The 24,911-nt window shown below is 42.9% G+C and overlaps 1 protein-coding gene across 1 annotated transcript; it reads right to left on the bottom strand.

Moving 5' to 3' along the window:
- Positions 1-6,918: 6,918 nt before the first annotated feature.
- Positions 6,919-13,037, bottom strand: LOC134067135 (uncharacterized). The gene is made up of 4 exons (XM_062522210.1): positions 12,962-13,037; positions 11,045-12,771; positions 10,878-10,924; positions 6,919-8,482 (listed from the first exon to the last, which is right to left on the bottom strand). The coding sequence occupies exons 1-4, from the start codon at positions 13,035-13,037 to the stop codon at positions 6,919-6,921; spliced, it is 3,414 nt and encodes a 1,137-aa protein (XP_062378194.1).
- Between the last annotated feature and the right edge of the window lie 11,874 nt (positions 13,038-24,911).

Below are 24,911 nucleotides of genomic sequence, written 5' to 3'. Positions count from 1 at the left end.
TTTGTAGGCGACCTTCACTGGCTTACATGCATTGCACAAAACCACAAGAGTCAATAACTAATAAACAAAATAGTAATGTAAACTGTATACAAACAGGCAAACACTCATAAACAGTTTTGTGCAAACTCAGTGCAAACACACCCCTGGTTCCAGCAGCATCTTCATACACCGCTGAGGCCAGAGCAATAGAGCCCATTTGGCCGGCTATTTGTTTAAAGGCCCTCGGACACACCTACATTTCCCCTCTCCACATATCTCAGGACCAATGTTGAAAACTGAAATGTATCTGTTTCATGACAAATGATAATACATCCATGTTTGGTCTTGAATTAATACTTGTAATGTGGGCAACAGCCTAATCACAGTTTCATTGCAATCTAATATATGTGTACATGGTTATAGACTAAGAAATACACTATAGAGTTTTAGACGCCACACCCACTTTCAGGTAAAGAAGCCCTGCTGAGCTGGGGGTGGCTGGATGAATGAAAAGAAGAAACTCTTGCAGTGATGGCTCTTCTCTTCCTGCTCTGCTCTGGTCTAGGCAAGAGGTCACACTGACCTCTCTGCCCCTCTCTCTCTCTCTCTCTCCCTGCCTTTTCTCTCTCTCTCTCGCTCTCTATCTATCTATCTATCTTTTGATTTCTTTTGGGGTTTGTTATTTTCATTATTTGATATATTGTTTTATCTGGTGTATGTAGCATTGTAACTTGGTAACTTGTTAAGGTTTAAGTCCAAGTTTATTGTTTGTTTTGAGGTTAAGTTCATTTTCTCCTTTGTTCCTTTGTTCAAGGATAATTACTGATACTTTACTTTTACCTAAGGCTCAAAGCCTAATAAATGGTTAATTCTCCTCGCTCAGTTTGCATATCTCTAAAAGTTTAGTGTGCCATTCCATTCTCTGCCATAGTTAACATCATTAGTTATTTGGTAATTTATTAGAGATACAATATGTCTTATGGAGTCAGATTTACGTGGTGAATTCCTAATACAATTGCCATCTAACTTCTCAGATATTTTTACAGTCCAATTCAACCTCATCGAAGCGCCGGACGTAGACAGAACACGTATAAAAGTGGGAAATATAGTGTCGTATATTTTGCCTACTTACAGTTGGTGACATCCCTTTAGTGATCTGAAACTGCTTTTAAAACAAGCATTCCAGTTACGTCGGTCCGCGCCTTAAACAATAGATGTAAACGTCTCTACTCAACAGCAGCGAATCGTCATCGTGAGTGATTTGATCTCTGAAATTTGGTGAGTAAATTTAACATTCTTGAAGACGTGTGACAAAAGCGCACGCATTATTGATGTTAACATTTCACCATAATATTCAGAAAAACTAACTCACTCAGCTATGGTCCTAAAAATGAACGACGAAATTGAGAAAATGTTATTATCCGCATGGACAACAGTGTTAAACCACCACGGCACACTAGACAAATTAGCTCGTAGAGAGATCACGATTAATTCTAGCGAGATTGAAATATATAGGTTCTGGGTGGACTTTGAGAGGAAAAATGAAACGCGGCCTACAATGGTGGAAGGCCTTGCATCTTTCTTATTACAAAAGAAAATTAAGGAACTTGAAACACTTCGCATTTCAATGCAAATGTCCGCGGATGCAAAAGATGTTGCGGTTAACTCTGATGAAATTCCTAACACCAATGTATCTTCTTTGCAAACCATTTCTGCTGTGAACACCGATGCTGTTTCTGATCATGTTTTGCAATCTTGTTCTGATGTGAGAGATGCTGATATTTCTAATGAGGTCCCAGACATTGTTGTTTTGCAAGACAATCCAAACACCAGGAGGTCTGTCTCTCCTGGACCTGATGAATACGCAATGGCGGCCGTCCAACGCATGGACACCAGAAGTCAAGACTTAAGCAAGAAACGACAAGGCCACAAACGCGGACCCAAAGCGAGCAGATTTTGCCGTTCGTGCCATAAAGTGGGCCATGACGAGCAAAAATGCTGGACCCTCGGATTGGGGAAACCTCCGCCATATTACCTGAAGCGCCGCGAGCGCAACAACAAGCCTCCTCACAAACAACAAAACGGTTTGCAAGATGAACTTCTCACTATGATCAAATCTGCAGTTAAAAATGAGACATCACGGATAATTAGACTGTTCAGCCGGGTCTTAACACCTTTTAATGCATAGCCATCTCCCAGTTAATGATAACCTGTAACAGTGCCCTCTTGAGGTTGTTTTCTCTGATGAGAAATTTGTTAGTCACATATCCAGACAATGAGTTTTTGTTTATTTAATTTGAAGATGATACGATATGTACTGGCTTTGTTGTATGCCCCTATAGAGGGATAGACCTTTAAGTGTTTCTGCTTGAAAGCACCTACCAATGCTAGTAGTATGCTTATTCTTTACATTGATGTGTACTCATTTTGAGGGCTAGCCATGAGCCAAAGAGTTATGGATATGAGGTAAAATCTTTTATGACTACAGATAAGCCCCTGATAGAGAGATAATTCCTTAGGTGTGCATGTTACAGATGATTGACTAACACTTAGCCCTATTGAGTTGGATTTTGAATGCCTGTACCCATGTATTTGCTAAGGGGACGCCCATGTGCAGTTGACTGCGTAGCAAATGCATTGTACCGACATTTGAGATACTAACTCAATCTTGAACTCATTAATGAAATCTGATAAATCTTGTCATGTTTGTCCTCCTTGATTGTGGCCTTATAGGGCGGGGTGCTGGGTTGAGCTCGTCTAGCTCTTCTGTGCTGTGAAGCTTAACAGTCAGGGATGACTCATGACTCATGCTTACTTCATTTTTCCAAATTAATTCTGCCAAGGGGACGTAGACAGTTGTACTAACATTCATGCTCACTCTAAAAATAATTTACACATTTAAGTATAAGATAAATGTTATATACTGACTTTGTTGTATGCTTATATAAAAGGGCATAGATTCTGTAAATGTTTTGCTTCAAAGCACATAGACAGATGTTGGTGGTACAATTATTCTTATAGCTAAAATATTGACTTCTTACAGTGCTCAGCAGTGATAAAGCACATACACACAGTCACACACAAGTGAAATTTCGAATTTTAACTGCTGAGATGAACTCATTTGCTTTCCTTTTAACCAATCATTTATATACATTCTTTGATTATTTGATTTGATTTCCTTGATAGATTTGTATTCAGTATGCAAATAATGCCAGTGACAAAGATGATTTATCTTATGAAACATTTTTTTCAATTTGAGATACACCAGAATGTGTTTAATTCCATTTATTTTGAAATTTGTATATTGGTTTGTTTGTTTTGCTCTTTCTCTCTCTTTCTAATGTTACAGCAGACAGACGGTACTCTCACGATTCTGCTCAACTCCAGATTGCTTTTACACGAAGAAGAATGTTCCACGCTACAGCAATGCTCACCTGATCCTGAGAACTTGTTTCAGACCGGAGAAGCTCGGTCAACTAATGTCAAAACTACTCTGAGAGATTCCTTTGGACACTATGGACAAATATGTGAATATGGATGGCCAGCTTTCATTTTTGACACTTATGAGATAATGACTTCACAGTGTCAACTGGGCGACTGTAAAGCTGGTAATTTTCCAAAAAGTGGGAAATATAGTGTCGTATATTTTGCCTACTTACAAGTTCAATGGATTTCTATGGAGGGCATGTTTGGATTTCCAAATATTAAATCTCCAATAAATCCCACAACACGGAGCTGATATCGGAGTCATCTTCACGACCACTGGGTTTAGCGCTTAAGCACAGGAGACCAATTATTCAAGACCAAAGCACTGTGAAGAACTGTGCTGTCAATTACTATAACATTGCTTTTATTTAGCATAAGTCATACAACATTTAGTCCAGCATCGTCAGTCATAATACAGAGTGATCACACTACACTCTGATTGCTGTGAACTGAAAGTGGAATTCAGCTGAATTTGGTCCCCAGTGTCTATGAGTACAAAGTAAAAGACAACAAAATATGAGGATATGATAAAGCAACATTTTACCAATAATCTAAAATGTCAAGTATGCAATTGTACTTTTTTCCCAACACCAGATAGCTGTAAGTCATAAAGGAGCACAAGTTTAAGAACAGCAACTATAATCTGGTAAATGGTTGCAGAATTGAACATGAGACAATATTAAAAGAATTACTTTATGATTACACAGACATTGAACAAAGAGATATATGAATGAATAAAGTTAAAATAAAGAAGGTACAGTAATGTGCTAAATAATGTTTTTGAATTTCTTCTGATCTGGAACTTGGTCCTGGTGGTCTTGAGTGTGTTTGCATCAATGAACCTGAGGCGACGGGTGTGAGTGTGGCAGATTAGGAGGTCAGAGAGGTGTATTGGGGGGGGGGGGGGGGGGGGGTGAATTGAGAGGGTAGGTGAGGAGTATTTTGAAGTTGTTTGTAGGACAGGGGTGATGTTGTGACGGTGGGTGGTGAGAAGGAAGGCAGCTGAGTTCTGGACGTGTTGGAGTTTATTGTTAGTTTTATTAGGAGGTCCATAGCAAATGCTGCTGCAGTAGCCTGCAGGTGATGACGGAGGACGGACGGAGGCGTGCAATGTTGTGGAGGTGACAGAGGACAGTTTTCATGACGTGGTGATATGAGGTGAGGTAAGGATAGGGTCAAAGGTTATGGTGGTGCTGATGCTGAGTGAGAAGGTTTGGGCATGGTGGGTGAGGGAGTATAATTGGTGTCGTTACGTAGGCTATCTTGTAGGCCTACAGTAATGTTGAATAACGTTAGCACTGATAAATTGCTTGTTGAATATTAGCCAAAATATTAAATGCGCAATCGACTAAATTACTAAATGCAATTTACATTTACTTTTGTAAAATATCTTCATTAAATCCTCGTGTTTGATATCGTACCGTGTCAGCGGACATTTATGAGCCACCTTCCGTAGCTGGTAAGTCATGCTTGGAGCTGGAGTCTGTTGCAATATACCATCTCACCACTAGATGGAAGAATTTCCCCCAAGAATTTGCCCCATCAAAAAAACAACCACCAGGTAGGCCAAAGCCTGATGTCGGAGAGTGCGCTTTAGGAAAGTAGGCTATATCACCTTTTTTTATTAAGAGATAATCATATCAGTTTTAAGAATAGTGGAAGTTACCCTTTTTTCTCTCCATTTTTGGCACCCCCTGGATATGCGCCACCCTTAACATTTGCCTATACTGGATATGCCACAGGGCGGCCCTGTAGCTGACAGCTAACAGGCTAATGGGCTGAGACAACTGATGAATCACATCAAGAAATGAATTAACTGATTGATATATGAAATAGTAATTGATTATATTTGTACCCCAAATCCAGTCATACTGTAAGTGGGGGTTACGCTGGGGTGCCATGTTCTGGTCCAGGTGTCCGGGGACCCGGGTTTGAGTCATTTCCTGATCCCACCCATCTCTCTCTCTCTACCACTCACTTCCTGTTGAGTAATAGACCTCTGAAGTTCGCCTACAAAAAAGCTGCCATCTTTGCCAATATAAGGAGATACGGAATCTGGCAATTTTTCCAACGGGAAATTAACATGGGGATTTGGAATTATCACACCAATGATTAAACAAACAGCGATTAAAACAATACCCCAGATCAGATCATATGTGTTTGCAAATAGTTTTTATTATGCATTAATCATATTTTAGATATTATATGAGTACATTTATTCCAGCAGAGCAAGTCATAATGCAGAGTGATCACCAACCCTAAACCAGGTGTGCACAAAGATGAATGGAAACACAACATAGAAAGAAAACAATACAGAAAAGTTTGAATTACTAATATTCCTGTCACAATATCCACCACACTCTCCGGACAAATCAAACTAGAACCACACAAGACGGTTATTCAAATGATTCAACAAAGACTAATCAAATTTGATAAACCCAACAAACGACCTTTGATTTGTCGATTCCTAATACATTTTATAATGCCTTATTGACATCCAGCACGAGAACACAATAAGCCATGTAAGTACATTATTAAGGACATAAAGCCATACATTTAAAAACCATCTTATATTTGTAACAATTCAACTTTCTAATTACACTTATTATATGCAAATAATCGGTAACACTTTACTTGAAGGTATCTACTTGAGAGAGACAAGACACTGTCATGAATGTGTCATATATTATAAACCCCAGCCCTCAACCAAATCCCAGTTGAAGGAGAAGGAGATGAGCAATACAATACAACAACTAGCCTAGTTATTCATCAAGGCATACATTTGATCACATACAATAAGTCAATAAAAGAAACAATTGGAATACATGATTTCAGATCCTGATGATGTTTGCTGGAGGGTTCTGAAGTATCCATAATGTGCATACAGAATGTTAAACCATACTGATAGAGTGATGCACGCAAGTTCTTGAAATCTTTTATAGGGCCAAAGAAAGACGGTGCCTCTGGGTTGACATGGCCCCTTAAGACCAACATACAAAAAAAGGCGTTGTCAACCTAGGCCCTACGCTTCTCAAGATAAAACAAGACGATGGTTCCATGCTATCCTTGAGGGGCTTACATGTCCAACAAGTTGTGTGCATCCAGGTCTTTCAGTGTCCTGGGAATCCTTGATGGAAAATTACGAAGAAAAACAACAACAAAAAAAACCTGGACTAAAACCTACAGTGATTGTCGCTTTGCTGCGTGACAGTCATAATAATAGAAAGAAAAGGTAGAAACACCTCTTGGCCTCCAATTAGGTGATTATTGCATTATTGGCTGCAGTTATTACAGTTAACTTTTTTTTCCCCTTAACCCATCCGATAATGTGATAACCAGCCAATAAGGTAATGGCTTACTACATTATTGGCAAAAAGTTATTACATTATCGACCATTATTACATTATTGGCTGCTACATGGTCACAATGACGTTCTTTGCTGACATAATTTCTTCAGTTCTTGGAGTACTTCATTGCTGCCTTTATTGCAGGATTCTGTTGACTCTTCATTCTCTCCAGTATCCGGACCTTCCTTGGGTCTCCTTTCTCCTTCATCCTCTCAATCAGGAAGTCCAAGTGGACATGAGTGTACAGTGAATTAACATTCAGGGCGATCTGACTCAGTGTCATAACATGTTGGTAGGCCTCTTCCAGCAACTGGGTCCACCCTGCAAACAGTTTCTTGTTGTCATTCTCATATTGTTCCAGAATGCTCTTAGTATCTTCTAGCTCCACACTTTTATCCTCAAACTTGTTTTTAATGTCCTCTAAAGTCTTTTCAACTTTCCGTGTCTTAGTCACATACCTATATGTGTCCTTCACATGTTTGGATACATGACACTTGTTGCTACATGAAGTACATATCTCATTTATCATGACCTCACACCATGGAGGAGATGGCGCAAATGTGCATCCAGGGTAGTGACAGTTTTCCTCACAGTATGTACAGCGGGTGGCAGAATGGTCAAAAAGCCACCAACCTGCAGTTTCAATGCGTACTTTATCTTTGTAAGGCTCGTCAACCATTACAGTAAAATTCTTATTCTTCGTCAGCTCTTTTTTACACCTTTTCAGGGCTTCCTGAGTCTGTTTGATTTCAGTCTGTTTTAGTTCAATCACCTTGATTCTGTCCTGGAGGTTTTGGATGCAGGCCGTCAGTTGAATGCGTTTTTTCAAAACTTCCAAAGTCTTCCCCACTTTGTGTGCTGTACTCTTTCCTAGAAAGGCGGCGAACTCTTCCATTCCCTCCTGTGATGTTTCAGCACTGAATTTCAGTGAGCGTTTGTCTTTTGCTGTTCTTTCTGCATTCTGACTGTTATCAAAAAGGAAGTGAACAGGTTGATCACACTTATTTGTGGCACATTGAATTTTTAGTGCACTTAATTCAGTTTTGATCGCTCCAAGAGCATTCTTAGGTGTCTGTGCAGTTGAGTGTGTGAAGAGAGTGACAATTCTTTTATCCATGTCTTTTCCAAACAGAGACATCACTGAATTCAAGATGTACGCCATTCTGTCACTCACTCTATTTTCTGTTGCCTTCAGCACCAGAGCCACAGCATCAACTTCTTTAACTCCATCCTCTGATCTAAACAACTTAAATAATTGTTCACTGACACGAGCATCTCTTCCGATCCCTCTGGTGTCCGCATATCCAGGAGTATCAATGAGAGTCAGAGAGTAGGGCAGAGTTTTGCCTTCAAACCCAAAGATCTGGTACACAAACACATCTGATGTCTGACTTACTGACTGATCTCTGTTCTCATCCTCTACGATCTGAAACCAGACCTCATCCTCCCACTTCACTCCCATGGCGTAGTTGACCAGAGCGTTGATCAGAGTAGATTTTCCCGTTCCTGTTTCACCCACAAGTAAGACGGTTTTATTGCTCTTTTCCTCATTCTTTTCACCAACAGTCATCCTTCTCAGAGTTCCAAACTTCTCTTTCTTTGGTTTCAGCTGGTAGACAGCTGGACATCCTGAACGGATGGGATCACTTTTGGAGATCATGTCCTGAATCCTGAAAAGTAAAAAAAAAAGACTTTAAGGTTAAGTTAGCTGATCTAGTGCTAAGTAAGAGCAAATCAAGTCTTATTTTAAAGCACTGCTGTCCTTCAATGGCAGGTTTGTCTGTATTTGTTGTGATTATTCAAATAAAAGTGACTTTTCTGTGCGAACACACTAATAACTCACATGATCTACAGCTCATCTGCAGATCTGTTTGGCATGGACTGGGTTTTAAAGATCACATATTTTGTACATTATCTGTGTACCTGACTGGCTGGCTAGATAACACTAGAAGCGCCGTGCCGTTCTGACCCACTTATATCTAGAAGCGCCGCGCCCCGGTCATTTGACCGCTTTGACGACCTACTAGAAGCGCCGTGCTGGTGTGAACTACTTAAAGCGCGGCGAGGCGGTCAAAAGACCGCTGAGTCCTTAGACTGGGAGGCTGTTACTTACACATAATGATAGCTAGATGTCGCTTCGTGCACGAATCAAATCGTTTGGTCATAAATTTGTCAGACCGTGTTGTTGATAGTCTGTGGTTGTTTCATTAAGACATACAGCACGTTTGAGTTATCTGTTCATTTATTTGTGTTGATTTGTGTTGTTTGAGGAAGAGTTCTTGAACAAACTTTAAGCAAACTTGACTTTCAACTTTTTCATAGTATTTCATTTTTCATATTTCGTTTTTACATTTTGATTGTAATTGTATGCTACTTAGAAATGTTATTTATAGATTAATTTAAAACGGAGGCATACGCGTTCTGTGATTAGGAGCCTGACCCGACGAGAGGGGAAGGATGAAAAATGTCGACCCAACACCGGTATTCTCCGTAACCCACAGTTCGGGTTTGGGCAGATAATCTAAGCTCTAAAATGAATGGGTGGCTAGTTCTAATTCACTCCCCAAATTCACTTCTATTCAGGTATCCTAAAGGCTATGTTCGCGCCGCCGAAAATTATCGGACCTGGAACAAAGAGCCTAACCTAGCCTGGTTTCAATTACACAGTAGCCAGGATTTCATGCCGCATTTTACAGGCTACCAACAATTTTCATTCATTTAGGGAGAAGCATCTTATAGGGTCTAGCTACCTCGGAGGGAGGGAGATAGAGAGAGAGAGCAGCTACTGAGCAGGCATAGGCGCGAGAAATAGGCAAATTAAAAATGATGAGTGAAAGATATGAACCATTAACAAAAAATAATTGTTCGTCGACGTTGAAAAACGGTCAGTGAATTCAGTCAATATGAACTGCAAAATTCGCTTAAGTCGAGCTGCGAACCCGGGCCTCCTGCGTAGTAGTCAAGGATGTTAACGCTGCGCCACTTCACGTTTTCTATTGGCGACTTCTGAATTGGAAATAGCATAGGTGTTTGACGTGACGTAACTCAGTCAGTCCAGCAAATATGTAATAAAATGCTTATACATTAGTCTGAGCTTTAAAATATAGCCTACAAATAGAAGATACGATATACAACTATGAATGTACGTAGGCATACGCGCCCTACGTACATAAATAGGCCACGACGAATTTCAGTTGAAAATATTTTTTTACACATAGAACAACGTCGCAACATTTTCAAAACAAACTCACATTTTACCACTGTAAATCGCCTCCATAGACTATGCCATGTAAATGAAAAAGAGTTATTAAAATAAATCACATATATAATACATATTGCACATATATAAACTATATGTTTTATGGTAAAATATTATTCTCATGCCCGACTGACAGGAAACCCTTGCGACATCTGCTGTGAGGAAAGAGAATAGCAGCCTGGACAAACATGGCCGAACGCGAGACAACATACTGTTGTCACATAAGTGAGCGCAAAATAGCTCTAAACTAGCTTGTACCGGTGTGCTTTTGATCATGTAAAAATTCTGGGTGACAAAACACAAGTATTTAGGAAAAGTCGTGAACGTAGGGTCCTGGAATTTAATCGAGTGAAAAGATTTTTTTTTTTTTGTAATCACTGCAGTCAAAAGACCGCAGCTCGGCAGTTCTAGGTATATCTAGGTCAAACCTACACGGCGTTTCTAGTAATACGCGTCAGCGGTCAAATGACCGGCGCTTGGCTAAAAAACATCTGCAGAGCATCTTTTTTCTAGGGGTGAGGTTTTTTTTTTTTTAAAGGAGCAAAATTACATGAATCAGAGGAGTTTTGAGCTAGACTGTTCTTTATATAGCGGTTTATAGCCTGTAGCAGCAGGCACATAGCCACGATCAAATAAACACTATTTTCAAACCACTGATAAGGCTCAAAATACACTTTGGTGGTGTGAATACGGTCCCTACAGACAAACCAAACTATTGGAAACGTTGAAAGTGTACAGAGAGGCTATAACAAGGGCTGTTTCTTAAATATGAGGAGCATTTTGTTCTATCTGTTTTTCTTACTCACACAGCTGATGACTGAGAATGAGAACTCTTGCATCTTGTGTCTTGAGTCTTGTGGATTAAAACAAGAAAAAAGTCTTTATAAAAGAATTCCACACATTTTACAGGAAATGAAATTAAATATTGTGTTGTGTCTGGTCCATATGAGATCTTGAAAGACAAATCACTCACCTGTGTTGGCAGATGGAGGGTTACAGCACTACGGACTTCACTGCTGACAGCGTAGCTGAGTTTGCCCACAGCTGTGGCTCTGATCTCATACTCCATCCCCTGCTTCAGTCCTGACAGAGTTACTGCCTTTTCGTTCCTCTGCACTGGGTGGGATTTCCATTCAGTCTCCTGATGCTGTTTCTCTCTGTATTCTACTCTGTACTCTACAGTGGCAGAGTCTGGGTCAGACACCTGAACTGTTACGCTGTCATGTGAAACACCAGTAGTGGTTGGAGTGGCAGGTTTTGATGGAGGAACAAAGCGGATTGCATCATCACATCCATCTTCATATATGAAAATACACGCCCCAGGATGACTCTCATCGTATTTTGACATAATTATGAACTTGGCGTCATTACTGGTGCTCATCTTCTTCAGTTCTCCAAACAGTTTCAATTGTCCCCTCATTTTTTGTTTAGTATCACTGGAGAGCCACTCTGTGTTTGTAGCATGTAGATCAGATGATTCTGCAGCTGTATTCAACATCGCTGAGGGTTTGAGGTAACTTGACAGTTTCACCAGGAAATTATCAGGCCCATCTACAGAAGTAAATGAAAAGCTTACAACATTTTTGACACCTAAATCAGACAGGAGGTCATGCAAATTGTCATCCATATTTGCACCTTGTTTCTCCAGTTGCTTGAGGTAAGAACTCAGTGTTTCTGATTCCTTCTCCTTGTTTGTGAGCCACTGATCCAGGTCTCTGCTGTTGAATGGAGAATTCTCGTGTGTTTTAAGAATGTCTAATAGAGCATTCTCCTCTTTCCCACCCCCTCGGATTGAAGGAAGCACTGACCCGAGCTTCTGCATGAGGTCAAGCTTGTACTGATGGCACATCTGCATGAAATCCTGAACCTTCTTTGCCAGGGCAGGAAATGCTGCAGCTGCAGTGTCTCTCAGTATGTCTCTGCATCTCATCTCTGTCTGGGTAAAACTCTCTATGGCATCTGATGAGTATCTGATCTGGTCATTGCTGATGTCTCTTACCAGTCTTGCAGCTCTTGAATCCAACTTACACAGAGGGTACAGCCACACCATGAGTGGAACAGCATGTTCTCCATTCTCTCCCAGCAGGTTTGGAAGATCTCTGTAAACTCTCACAGCGTCACTGAAGGATGTTGGGTTGGTGGGTAACTTGAAATCCCCATGAAATGTGCAGCTAAATTTCTCAAGTGCTGATTTGTCTTTTTCGTCCAGGTTGATTGAAGCCTCAACCCCAGCATTCCCGTCAAGGAATTTCAGTTTACTGAAGGTGAGTTTAGCCTCCCCCTCCACTTGTTTCCTCTCATTTTCTGATGATGATTCTCTATCGAACACAAAGTAGGCACCAGCTCCGTACAAGATGGCCGTCACAACATGAGTGGCAGTGTCATCTTCAAACACGTTAGGATGAGCCACCTGTCCACGAGCCAGGTGAGACATTGTTAATGTTTCAAATGTAGTCGTTGTTTTGTACTGAAGAGTCACACGGGCTTGTTTGTTGGATTTCTTTGTGTCTTTGAAATATTTTCCTGATCCTCCTACATCCACTAGTCCTCCCAAGAGACTTAGTTTCAGAGAGCCAGAGATCCTTAATGAATATGACTTCTCCTCAATTGAATCTGATGTTGTGACATCAAATTCAGTTTTGTTTTGTGTTTCCACACTTTTATTCTTCTGTAGCTGCTCTTGATCCCATAAGGTTATAGCTGTTGGGAAATGAGTTATGCAAAAGAAAGTCAACAAAGACTTAAAATACACCATTTTACTTTCAAAATTAAATTTACTGCAAATTCCGAAGGACTTGTCACACTACTTTTCAAACAGTGTGTTTGTTTATCTATAAGTTAATCCATCTTAACATGAACTAGTAAAGTCAATACATCCATGGAGTCCTACCGGGGATAAGAGCGTCCTTCCGGCAGTTGTACAGCGTGCCGAGCTGGAATGGTCTTCCCAGGGCTGCCATCTCCATGGTATCGTCACCACATGAGGCCATGATGTTGATCAATTTCAGCTGGAAAACAAAGCATATGTTATGCAGATAACCTCAGCTCCCTGAAAGATGCACTCGTCAAATTCTGCTTGTGCCGTATCACGGCGGGCCAAAGCCGAGCTAGCCAGGCCGTGCCGAGGCTAATTGCCTTCACGCCTCTTGGCTCGGGTGCTAACTGGGGCCACTTCAGGGCTGTTGCTGTGTGTGGAGTCAAGAAATAGGTCTATTGCACAACGAATTTAGAGATAGCAGTTGCGTTCTTGTTAAATTTTCAATTTTCAATTTCAATTTCAATTTACGGTATATAGCACAGTGAAAGTGAACATAGACAAGTGTCCCACTAATTTAGGCGATTCCTGCTAGTGTGTTTTCTGGTATTGGATTCCAGCCCCTTTCGTTCGAAATTCTAAAATAACCCACGCGGCATCGTCATGAAATTAAAATTGCACTGGAGCTCCATGCGGATTGTACATACAGCCTTACAAATGTTTACAGCTCTTCGAGTCACAGTAAAATGTAATGTATGTTACATCTGTGAATTAGTAAGACACACAGCACACAGTGAAGCACACACTAACCCGGAGCAGTGAGCTGCCTTCATACAGCGGCACTCAGGGAGCGGTGAGGGATGCCTTGCTCAAGGGCACTTCAGCCGTCGTATGGGAGAGCAGTGCTCAACCACTCCTCCCATCCACATTTTTCCTACTGGTCCTACTGGCAACAATCTGTTTAAAAGCCCAAAGCCCTAACCAGTAGGCCACGACTGCCCTTATGTTTCCATGCACCATATTCCAGTTTTATTCAGAATGACAACATTCTGATTGCGCATAATTCATGTGAACACATAATACCACCACAAGGCCAAAACAAAATTCATGTTATGCAGATAACCTCAGTTCCCTGAAGGAGAACCCATGGTAGTGCTAGCTAGCTAGCTATATAGTTAGATTGATAGATAGATTATTACACTACCCACCCACCCTATCAGTTGTGCATGGCAGTGACCGTAGTCTCCAACTGATCAAGCTCTTCTGCTGTATGACAGTGCTGTGGAGTGGATGGCAGTCGTTGTCCAGGATGTTAAAGTGATGCACTCCAGTTAAGCTCCCACAACAGAGCCAGCTTTCCTTAATAGCCTGTCCAGTCACGTCTTCTGCTTCTTCAGTGTCTAATCTGTCCAAATTCACCCATGATAGTGCCCATAACATAGTGAGCTATATTCAGACAACATGCATGACCAAGCAAACTACTGTACAGGACACCTAAAAAAATAGACATCCAATCTCAGTTTTTAAAAAAGCCAAGACAATAAATTCATGACTAAGAACTGCTGAAGACATTCAAGGTCTCCCTGTGACTGAGAACGTCCTCCACTTGGGCCATAGACTAAAGTATTCTGACTAAGTGCATATCAGTACACTAGAGAGTATTCTGACTAAGTGCACATCAGTGGAGTGTACTAGAGAGTGTTGTGACTAAGTGCACATCAGTAGCCTGACGAGCCAGACCCACATCAAGATGTAGGGTCTGGACACTCACCGTAGACAGGGCGCAATGGGAGGGGTGGGATAAACAGTTGTCTTTCAAATTCCCTCCCCGCAATAGGATAACGCTAAACGAATCATCTTCTTGTTTTCAAGTAGCAGGATGCGTACCCTTCCCTCTCCACGCAATAGAATAACGCTAAACGAATCATCTTCTTGTTTTCAAATAACAGGATGCGTTACCGTCGCAACTTCTGGTCGCATGTCAGTCACCATTATGTTAAGCCCACCCACCGACTCTATACACGCTGTGATTGGAACGCTGGTGCTGGGGGTTCTCAGCTCCCTGGCTCAATGGATCAGTGCCTAGACTGCCCCGCCAGCCAAATTACATTTGCTGCCGCTAGGGGCGTCTAGATTTCTAGGCTAGCACATCAGTACACTAGAGAGTATTGTGACTAAGTAAGTGTACATCAGTGGAGTACACTAGAGAGTATTGTGACTAAGTGCACATCAGTGGAATACTAGTTGTTCTGTTCAGGACCATATAGCACTGCAGATAGTGGTGTGTTTAGCAGAGTGCATCTCCACAACTTTCCCCTCCCATATGACAATTATTTCTAACAAAGTCTATGAGCTTTATGCACACAATTGTGATTAGGCAACCTTGGGCTAATTTAATGTAAATAACTTATTGTTGTGTATGTATGGTTACTACACCTCCCATGATGCATTGAGCTAGGGGGAACTATGTAATAGATGAGCTCCCACATTTCACTCTCTTGACCACCAGGTTTTGGGCAGGAAGCCTAACATGTAGTAGTTAAATAAACTAAAGTTCATATTTACTAGCATTTATGACATCTGCTTTGTGAGATGCGTGCCCCACTTGGACACATCACTTATCAATGTCAAATACTCATCTAGAGTATCGATGTAGGGAGTCGATCTCTCAATCAAACCAATGACGTGCAGGAGCACACTGTTGCTCCCCGCCCACTTCTCTGCAATGCGCATAGACCTCTGAAGTTCGCCTACAAAAAAGCCACCATCTTTGCCCAAATAAGGAGATCCGGTATCTTGAGATTTTTTCTATGGGAAATTACAGTTTTGCTTACACACAATTTTTCAAACCGAGTTCTTTTTAACAAAATTTAAGCACTGCTATCCAAACGCCACACTCAGTTTGCATAATTCCTAGATTATTTGCTAAATGAAACACTTCAGTCAAAACATACACACTTCAGTCAAAACATACACACTTCAGTCAAAACATATACACATATTTGTAAAAATGCTATTAGTTGTCATTTAACAAACACAGTCCTCAATGATCAGACACTATTGCAGCCAGTTTCACACTGCAGTGATAAATGCAAAACACATTTGTAAAAAGAAAAATTAGGAAATAGCATGTGCTAGATTTCTGCCCAGACGTTGTTGTAAGGGATCATTTAGATGTCCAAAAAATAGTGACAAACCCACAACATTCTTCATGATTAGTTCGACATAGGGAAAGTGTACATAAATAGGTCTATAAACTGCTGAAGACTGCTGTAGACTGAATATTTCAAGTGTTTCTTTCAATACTTACAGTATTTCTTTCAATACTTACAGTATTTCTAACCATAATCAGTTACAGTAATCAACCAACAATGAAATCAATTGAACAAATAAAATCTGTAGACAAACAAAAAACTACTGCATAAAGTACATACACCTTGACTCTGAAGAGCAACTACTGCAAAAGCAACAAGACTGTATAGCACACCTGAGTGCTGCGTTTTCAATTTTGCACATGTGTGCTTACACACCTGGTGGATGTGATTATCCAATTCGTTCATTAGTGTAGTCATTGGCAATCCGGGGCTTTGTAATGACAAGGAAGCAACCTCACAATTCTTATCTGTGTCTAAGGTGTGGAAATGTGTGTAGAGTTTTACAAATCACTGTGTGTAATGTTTTGCAAAAAGGGTGAAGCAGATATTGTGTGTAATGTTGTGCAAATCTGTGGAGGTGTTTTGCTCCTTGGAGTAAAATTTTGCTAATTGTGTGAAAAAAAATATTTTAGTGTGTAAACAATCGTAAAAAACTGTAACATGGGTTTTTTCAATGATCGCACCTGTTAAACTCTTGCGGGGATGAAGACGTTGGAAATGCAGACGTTTTTCACTACACAGTTTTGTCCACTGCCGTCTAGTGGATACTGTGATCTTCGGTAGGTGAAGACGGCACACTTTGATCTTTGCTAACCCAGAGCTAACTTACAATGCAACTTGCCATAGGCAGTTAGCTTCAATTAACTCCCGGATCTCCTTATATGGGCAAAGATGGCAGCTTTGGATCCTTTTTGTAGGCGAACTTCAGAGGTCTATTCTGACTTAATGCCCCTTTCCGAAACCAGCCCCTAAACCCTAATTCTACACACTTCCACTTTGTTTGCACGTTCACGCGAGGGTCCGCCACATTAAGTATCATCCGAAACGAATTTTGAGTCGAGTGAAGTGCCTAGGGAGAGGGGCTACCACGCCTCCAGGAGCAAGTCAGCATCGATGCTGTCTTGAAACGCAGGTGCAACCGTTTTCAAGTGTTCGTGCAGCTCGCGTATCTCCATGCCAGTTGTTTTTTGGTCCGTATGACAGCATTTACAGACAAAAGCGTGATTTAAGCTACATTGTAACAACTCATGTTTAGTTTGATACTCAGTAAAATGTGCAAGATCGTACCGAAGTAGGCTGTAATATTTAAACACATGTGCAGGTCGCATTTACAGCACTTTTATAATTCGATGTTAAATAAAGCATAAAATGCAACTCCTCACTCATAGTAATGAAAGGAGAGAAGAGGGATGTATATCCTAATACACAGGGGCGTCCAGAACATCTTAATTGGCGATTTAATATATATTGCCTTCATAATTTCTATGAAAAGGAATATGACGTCAACTTCCTTCTCCCTTCAAGTGCATCCGAAATGTAGCGCTGTTTTAACCCCCTAACCCTTCAAATGCGAGTGTTCTCCGCACCCACGAGTGGACTTGAAAAGGAAGTTCACTCGCTAACCGAGTCGAAGTGAGTAGGGATCCGTTTCGGAAAGGGCCACTGACTGCCAAAATCACTGTCTCGCTAAGCTCAACCCATAGAACAGAGATCAGCCAATAGCGTTTCAGCTCATAAACAGCTGAATGGGCAGAACCGAGAGACATGACTTGTGAACTGCACTCTGATTGGCTAATGACGATGCGCTGGAACAAAGCAGCACTGGAGAAAAAAAAAGAATCTCTGTTCTAGAATCTTTGGGCACAACCCACAACGTCCCTGCGAGATTAAACTGGAAATGTCGACAGTTGAAGTTGAAATATGATGTCGAGTCGACTTTAATCTCCACGTTTCGTCTTTTTTCTCGACCCTCTAAACTAGTTGGGAGAGCAACTGAAGTAGCCTACAATTTCACCAAATCATCTATCCTCGGTTACACAAGACATTTTGCTGAGTCGTCAGCAATATTATTCCGCCACACAATATAGTTATCCCTTTTACCTGCTTAGAAATGCACCACGTTTTATTTTGTCTCACCGTATTTGGTCGTGTGACTACTCGTGTAACTGTATTTTAATAGGGAAAACATGGAGGTGTTTGGTCGCTTCTAACTTCATCTCTGTTTGGATCCTAATGAATGCATTGGGCTAGCTAAGTGCTATCTAAGTTGCGCCGCGCCAGAGCCAGTGAGTGCACGCATTGAAACGTGAGAGGTATGTATCAACTCGTCTTAGTTAAGGGAATAACGTAGTGTAATATGAAAAAACGGTAAAGTGTTCCTTCAAAGAGGACTGAGTTTGGTTCTTTTAAAGGGGACCAGGTGTGAAAACACCCTTGGTCACAATACTCTCTAGTGTACTCCACTGCACTTAGTCACAATACTCTCTAGTACCCCACTGCACTTAGTCACAATACTCTCTAGTGTACCCCACTGCACTTAGTCACAATACTCTCTAGTGTACTCCACTGCACTTAGTAACAATACTCTCTAGTGTACTCCACTGCACTTAGTCACAATACACACCCAGTTGGATGATTAAAACTCTGTATAATCCAAATTAAAACATGTTTTTGTTCCATGTTTAAATGCATGTGGCTATTTATTACCTCTGACCTCTGAACTTGCGTAAGCAACCTTCAGGGTGGGCTAGGCTAGGCATTGCGTTCAACGGTGTTCGGCGGTCTGGGCTTGACACGCAGGATTTTAGAATAGTTTTCTATCTCTGTGCGGCTGCTGCGCGGCAGACGTTTCCAGTGGGCGTTGCTCCATTGAAAACAATGGAGTTCTAATTTTGTTATTGTCGGGGCGTGCCGTGTACGTGTCCGGTGGGCGATGGCCTTCAGACTCAGTGGCAGGGGTTATTGTTTTCATATGACATTGACACAGTAAAAGGAGAAACAGAAAAAGACAAACACTGTGATGGCTGTATGAGGAACAGTAAAAGTAAGGAGCCCAGGACGAAGGGCAGGCCAGTGAGAGGAGCAGTGAGAGGAGCAGGAGCAGTGAGAGGAGCAGTGAGAGGAGCAGGAGCAGTGAGAGGAGCAGGAGCAGTGAGAGGAGCAGGAGCAGTGAGAGGAGCAGTGAGAGGAGCAGTAAGAGGAGCAGGAGCAGTGAGAGGAGCAGGAGCAGTGAGAGGAGCAGTGAGAGGAGCAGGAGCAGTGAGAGGAGCAGGAGCAGTGAGAGGAGCAGTGAGAGGAGCAGGAGCAGTGAGAGGAGCAGGAGCAGTGAGAGGAGCAGTGAGAGGAGCAGTGAGAGGAGCAGTGAGAGGTGCAGGAGCAGTGAGAGGAGCAGTGAGAGGAGCAGGAGCAGTGAGAGGAGCAGTGAGAGGAGCAGGAGCAGTGAGAGGAGCAGTGAGAGGTGCAGGAGCAGTGAGAGGAGCAGTGAGAGGAGCAGTGAGAGGTGCAGGAGCAGTGAGAGGAGCAGGAGCAGTGAGAGGAGCAGGAGCAGTGAGAGGAGCAGTGAGAGGAGCAGTGAGAGGTGCAGGAGCAGTGAGAGGAGCAGGAGCAGTGAGAGGAGCAGGAGCAGTGAGAGGAGCAGTGAGAGGAGCAGTGAGAGGAGCAGTGAGAGGAGCAGGAGCAGTGAGAGGAGCAGGAGGAGTGAGAGGAGCAGGAGCAGTGAGAGGAGCAGTGAGAGGAGCAGTGAGAGGAGCAGGAGCAATACTCTCTAGTGTACTCCACTGCACTTAGTCACAATACACACCCAGTTGGATGATTAAAACTCTGTATAATCCAAATTAAAACATGTTTTTGTTCCATGTTTAAATGCATGTGGCTATTTATTACCTCTGACCTCTGAACTTGCGTAAGCAACCTTCAGGGTGGGCTAGGCTAGGCATTGCGTTCAACGGTGTTCGGCGGTCTGGGCTTGACACGCAGGATTTTAGAATAGTTTTCTATCTCTGTGCGGCTGCTGCGCGGCAGACGTTTCCAGTGGGCGTTGCTCCATTGAAAACAATGGAGTTCTAATTTTGTTATTGTCGGGGCGTGCCGTGTACGTGTCCGGTGGGCGATGGCCTTCAGACTCAGTGGCAGGGGTTATTGTTTTCATATGACATTGACACAGTAAAAGGAGAAACAGAAAAAGACAAACACTGTGATGGCTGTATGAGGAACAGTAAAAGTAAGGAGCCCAGGACGAAGGGCAGGCCAGTGAGAGGAGCAGTGAGAGGAGCAGGAGCAGTGAGAGGAGCAGTGAGAGGAGCAGGAGCAGTGAGAGGAGCAGGAGCAGTGAGAGGAGCAGGAGCAGTGAGAGGAGCAGTGAGAGGAGCAGTAAGAGGAGCAGGAGCAGTGAGAGGAGCAGGAGCAGTGAGAGGAGCAGTGAGAGGAGCAGGAGCAGTGAGAGGAGCAGGAGCAGTGAGAGGAGCAGGAGCAGTGAGAGGAGCAGGAGCAGTGAGAGGAGCAGTGAGAGGAGCAGTGAGAGGAGCAGTGAGAGGTGCAGGAGCAGTGAGAGGAGCAGGAGCAGTGAGAGGAGCAGTGAGAGGAGCAGGAGCAGTGAGAGGAGCAGTGAGAGGTGCAGGAGCAGTGAGAGGAGCAGTGAGAGGAGCAGTGAGAGGAGCAGTGAGAGGTGCAGGAGCAGTGAGAGGAGCAGGAGCAGTGAGAGGAGCAGGAGCAGTGAGAGGAGCAGGAGCAGTGAGAGGAGCAGTGAGAGGAGCAGTGAGAGGTGCAGGAGCAGTGAGAGGAGCAGTGAGAGGAGCAGTGAGAGGAGCAGTGAGAGGAGCAGGAGCAGTGAGAGGTGCAGGAGCAGTGAGAGGTGCAGGAGCAGTGAGAGGAGCAGGAGCAGTGAGAGGAGCAGGAGCAGTGAGAGGTGCAGGAGCAGTGAGAGGAGCAGGAGCAGTGAGAGGAGCAGGAGCAGTGAGAGGAGCAGTGAGAGGAGCAGTGAGAGGAGCAGTGAGAGGTGCAGGAGCAGTGAGAGGAGCAGGAGCAGTGAGAGGAGCAGGAGCAGTGAGAGGAGCAGTGAGAGGAGCAGTGAGAGGAGCAGGAGCAGTGAGAGGAGCAGTGAGAGGAGCAGTGAGAGGAGCAGGAGCAGTGAGAGGAGCAGGAGCAGTGAGAGGAGCAGGAGCAGTGAGAGGAGCAGTGAGAGGAGCAGTGAGAGGAGCAGTGAGAGGAGCAGGAGCAGTGAGAGGAGCAGGAGGAGTGAGAGGAGCAGGAGCAGTGAGAGGAGCAGTGAGAGGAGCAGGAGCAGTGAGAGGTGCAGGAGCAGTGAGAGGAGCAGTGAGAGGTGCAGGAGCAGTGAGAGGAGCAGTGAGAGGAGCAGTGAGAGGAGCAGTGAGAGGAGCAGTGAGAGGTGCAGGAGCAGTGAGAGGAGCAGTGAGAGGAGCAGTGAGAGGAGCAGTGAGAGGTGCAGGAGCAGTGAGAGGAGCAGTGAGAGGAGCAGTGAGAGGAGCAGGAGCAGTGAGAGGAGCAGGAGCAGTGAGAGGAGCAGGGAGAGGAGCAGGAGCAGTGAGAGGAGCAGTGAGAGGAGCAGTGAGAGGAGCAGTGAGAGGAGCAGGAGCAGGGAGAGGAGCAGTGAGAGGTGCAGGAGCAGTGAGAGGTGCAGTGAGAGGAGCAGGAGCAGTGAGAGGAGCAGGAGCAGTGAGAGGTGCAGGAGCAGTGAGAGGAGCAGTGAGAGGAGCAGGAGTAGTGAGAGGAGCAGGAGCAGTGAGAGGTGCAGGAGCAGTGAGAGGAGCAGTGAGAGGAGCAGGAGCAGTGAGAGGAGCAGTGAGAGGAGCAGTGAGAGGAGCAGGAGCAGTGAGAGGAGCAGTGAGAGGTGCAGGAGCAGTGAGAGGTGCAGGAGCAGTGAGAGGAGCAGTGAGAGGAGCAGTGAGAGGAGCAGAGAGAGGAGCAGGAGCAGTGAGAGGAGCAGGAGCAGAGAGAGGTGCAGGAGCAGTGAGAGGAGCAGGGCCAGGGAGAAGAGTAGGCCCAAGGAGAGGGCAAGGTAGAGGTGTAGGAATGTGTGGTGGTGGCATTCCAAGGGCAGCAAGAACAGTACTTAGTCAGTGATGAAATGTGTGCCACTATCATTGCCCATGTAATCAACCTAGGCCTTTTACTAAGAAAGGCTGGTGAGAATACATGAAGATATCAGATGCAATGTTGATGACACAGAATTTTTTTTTTTGTTCCTCCCATTTTATCTGGGCTTTTTGCTGTTTTTTGTTCAGAATGCTCGTGTGTTTCATGGATATTTTGTTCACTGTAAGCAATTCTGTAGGCCTACAACTTTTTCTGTTCTATCATACTGTAAACAGTATTTCTACTGTACCTCCTGTATAAACAGTAACATATTTTTTTTTTTGCTTTTTATTGGAATGTTTTTCAATGTGAACATTACATATGGATATAGAGTTCCCAACCAAGAAATGTAGTGTAAAAACGGTGGATTGCATGTTTTGCATGCAAATACCTGTAAAACTGAAACATAAAAGTCTATGCAGCTTTTGTAATGTCAACAATAGCCAGTATTTTGAAACCTAGTGTACTCTGACTGACTGCATGTATCTTGTGAAGTGAAAAAAAAGTTTTATTCTTTGACAGAATGATTTCATTTTGAGTCAGATTTCCAGTGTTTTGGTAAAGTTAGTGTGTGCAGAGAAATGACGAGTTAGTGTGTAACAAAAATGTGGTGTAACAACATGGAATGTGTTTTTGAGAGGAAAATGATCCACTTCTCTGTAATGCGCATTCTGCCTTTCTGACTGCCAAAATCACTGTCTCGCTAAGCCCCACCCATAGAACAGAGATCAGCCAATAGCGTTTCAGGTCATAAACAACTGAATAGGGAGAACCAGAGCCATATATGGATCTGGGGAGAACCGAGAGACAGATGAGTGGATGACTCGTGAACTGCGCTCTGATTGGCTAATGACGATGCGCTGGATCAAAGCAGGATTGGAGAAAAAAAAAGAATCTAATTGTATGGGCACAGCCCACAACGTCCCTGCGAGATTAAACTGGAAATGTCGACAGTTGAAGTTGAAATATGATGTCGAGTCGACTTTAATCTCCACGTTTCGTCTTTTTTCTCAACCCTCTAAACTAGTTGGGAGAGCAACTGAAGTAGCCTACAATTTCACCAAATCATCTATCCTCGGTTACACAAGACATTTTGCTGAGTCGTCAGCCAGCTGATATAGTCTGAGATGGTCTCTTCATCTTCGTGTTAATGAATATGTCAAGAATAAAGACGAAATGTCAAGATTAATCTCAACATGATATTTAAACATTATTCTCGAAAATTCGGGTGTAAAGTGGCATGTCAAGTTTAATCTCGTCATGGCAAACCTATTTAGCTGGGTGGGGCCAGGATAGCAACAGGGTTGTGTGAATCCTGGAACATTTCGTGATAGTGGTGGGTCTTTGTTCATTTACACATTTTCATTTTCATTTCTAGGTCTTTGTTCATTTACACATTTTCATGCCACAAATACGCTTCCATAAAATATAGGAATACACATCACATTCCAACTAAATCTGTAACACTCAAGGCAGCTATATTTCTGTAATGCATAGGCTATAAAATGCTTGCCCAATATCAGCTTTTGTTTGATCTTACAAACATTCACATGGATACAGAATCATTGTAGGCTACAACTGAGCACACTGCATGACTAACCTTTATCAATAGAGGACACTGCATGACTAACCTTTATCGTTGGAGCTGAAGCGCTCTCTCCTCTGGATCTCTAGTCGTCGAGTGAAATGGCAGCTATCTGAGGAGAGCAGTTTTATAGGTGGAGAAATAGAAAGTGAAACTGATTTGGTAGCCTATGTCCTAGCATCCTTATTACAGTTGTTCTTAGTTGCTTTGATATGCACATTTCTAAGATCAGAATTGTCATTTTCAACTCCGCTTTTTCAAACTCCATATCATCTTGTCATCTGTCACTAACTGAAGAAGTTTCTCTTGAACTAATAGCAATGCTGATGTATTGCTATTTGATCACTTGGGTCATTACATGCAAATGTGTCGAGCTAGCTGTCATAACTAGCTGTCCTAGTCTGTCTAGCATACTGTAAAGGATGAGATTGATCCCGAAATCTCCATTTTTAAACGCATTAAAAAGTTGTTATTTAATCGTGTATTTCAGGTAATGTCAATCAAATTGCAGTTGATCGAGTAAAGATAAACCAAATAATAATAGGTACAACAGATTCAACACAGTCTGATATCATGGAGTATACTATTGTGTAAATGAAACATTATCAATATACCATTATGTAAAAGCCTGCTTAATAACACAGGATACAGTGTTGTGGTGCCAGGATCATAACCTCATTTTAAATGTTTACAAACCAAAAGAGATGGTCTTCTCACCGTGTTGGGCGACTGGGCAGTGGTAGCAGTAACTTGGCAGTGATCAAACTGGCCCTCAGTGTAGCAGAATAGATACAAAAAGGTTTTCCACAATAATGCAAACCCTCCACTAGAGGGTAGTATTGCCCAATTAAATTACCCAAATGTGACTGATAAGCACTACAAAAATATCCCAGTTAGCTTCTCCCTTTCATCAGACTCTGTTGCAGTTGGCGCCTAAAGGTAACCTTGGCCTAAAGGCGCCTTGAGGACAACAAAGCACTGGGGTTGGGTGTCTTGCTCAAGGACACTTCGACAGGGTCAAGATGCTGTCTGATTTGGGTCACAACGCTGTTGATTTTCTATGTGTGTGTGTGTATGTGTTCTCCTGACTGCAGTCTTTCCACCAGTACCAATCCCCCCCATCCCTCCTGCACTCACTCACTCACTCACTCACTCACTCACACACTCACACACTCACACACTCACACACTCACACACAGGTTCCATGTTTATCATGACTGGCCTGTAACAAACACAAGTGCCTTAACGAGTACAG

This window comes from Sardina pilchardus, chromosome 20 (assembly GCF_963854185.1).
Source record: "Sardina pilchardus chromosome 20, fSarPil1.1, whole genome shotgun sequence".
NCBI classification, from domain to species: Eukaryota; Metazoa; Chordata; class Actinopteri; order Clupeiformes; family Clupeidae; genus Sardina; species Sardina pilchardus.
Note: the sequence above shows the minus strand (reverse complement) of the source record. Positions and strands in the feature narration are given on the sequence as shown.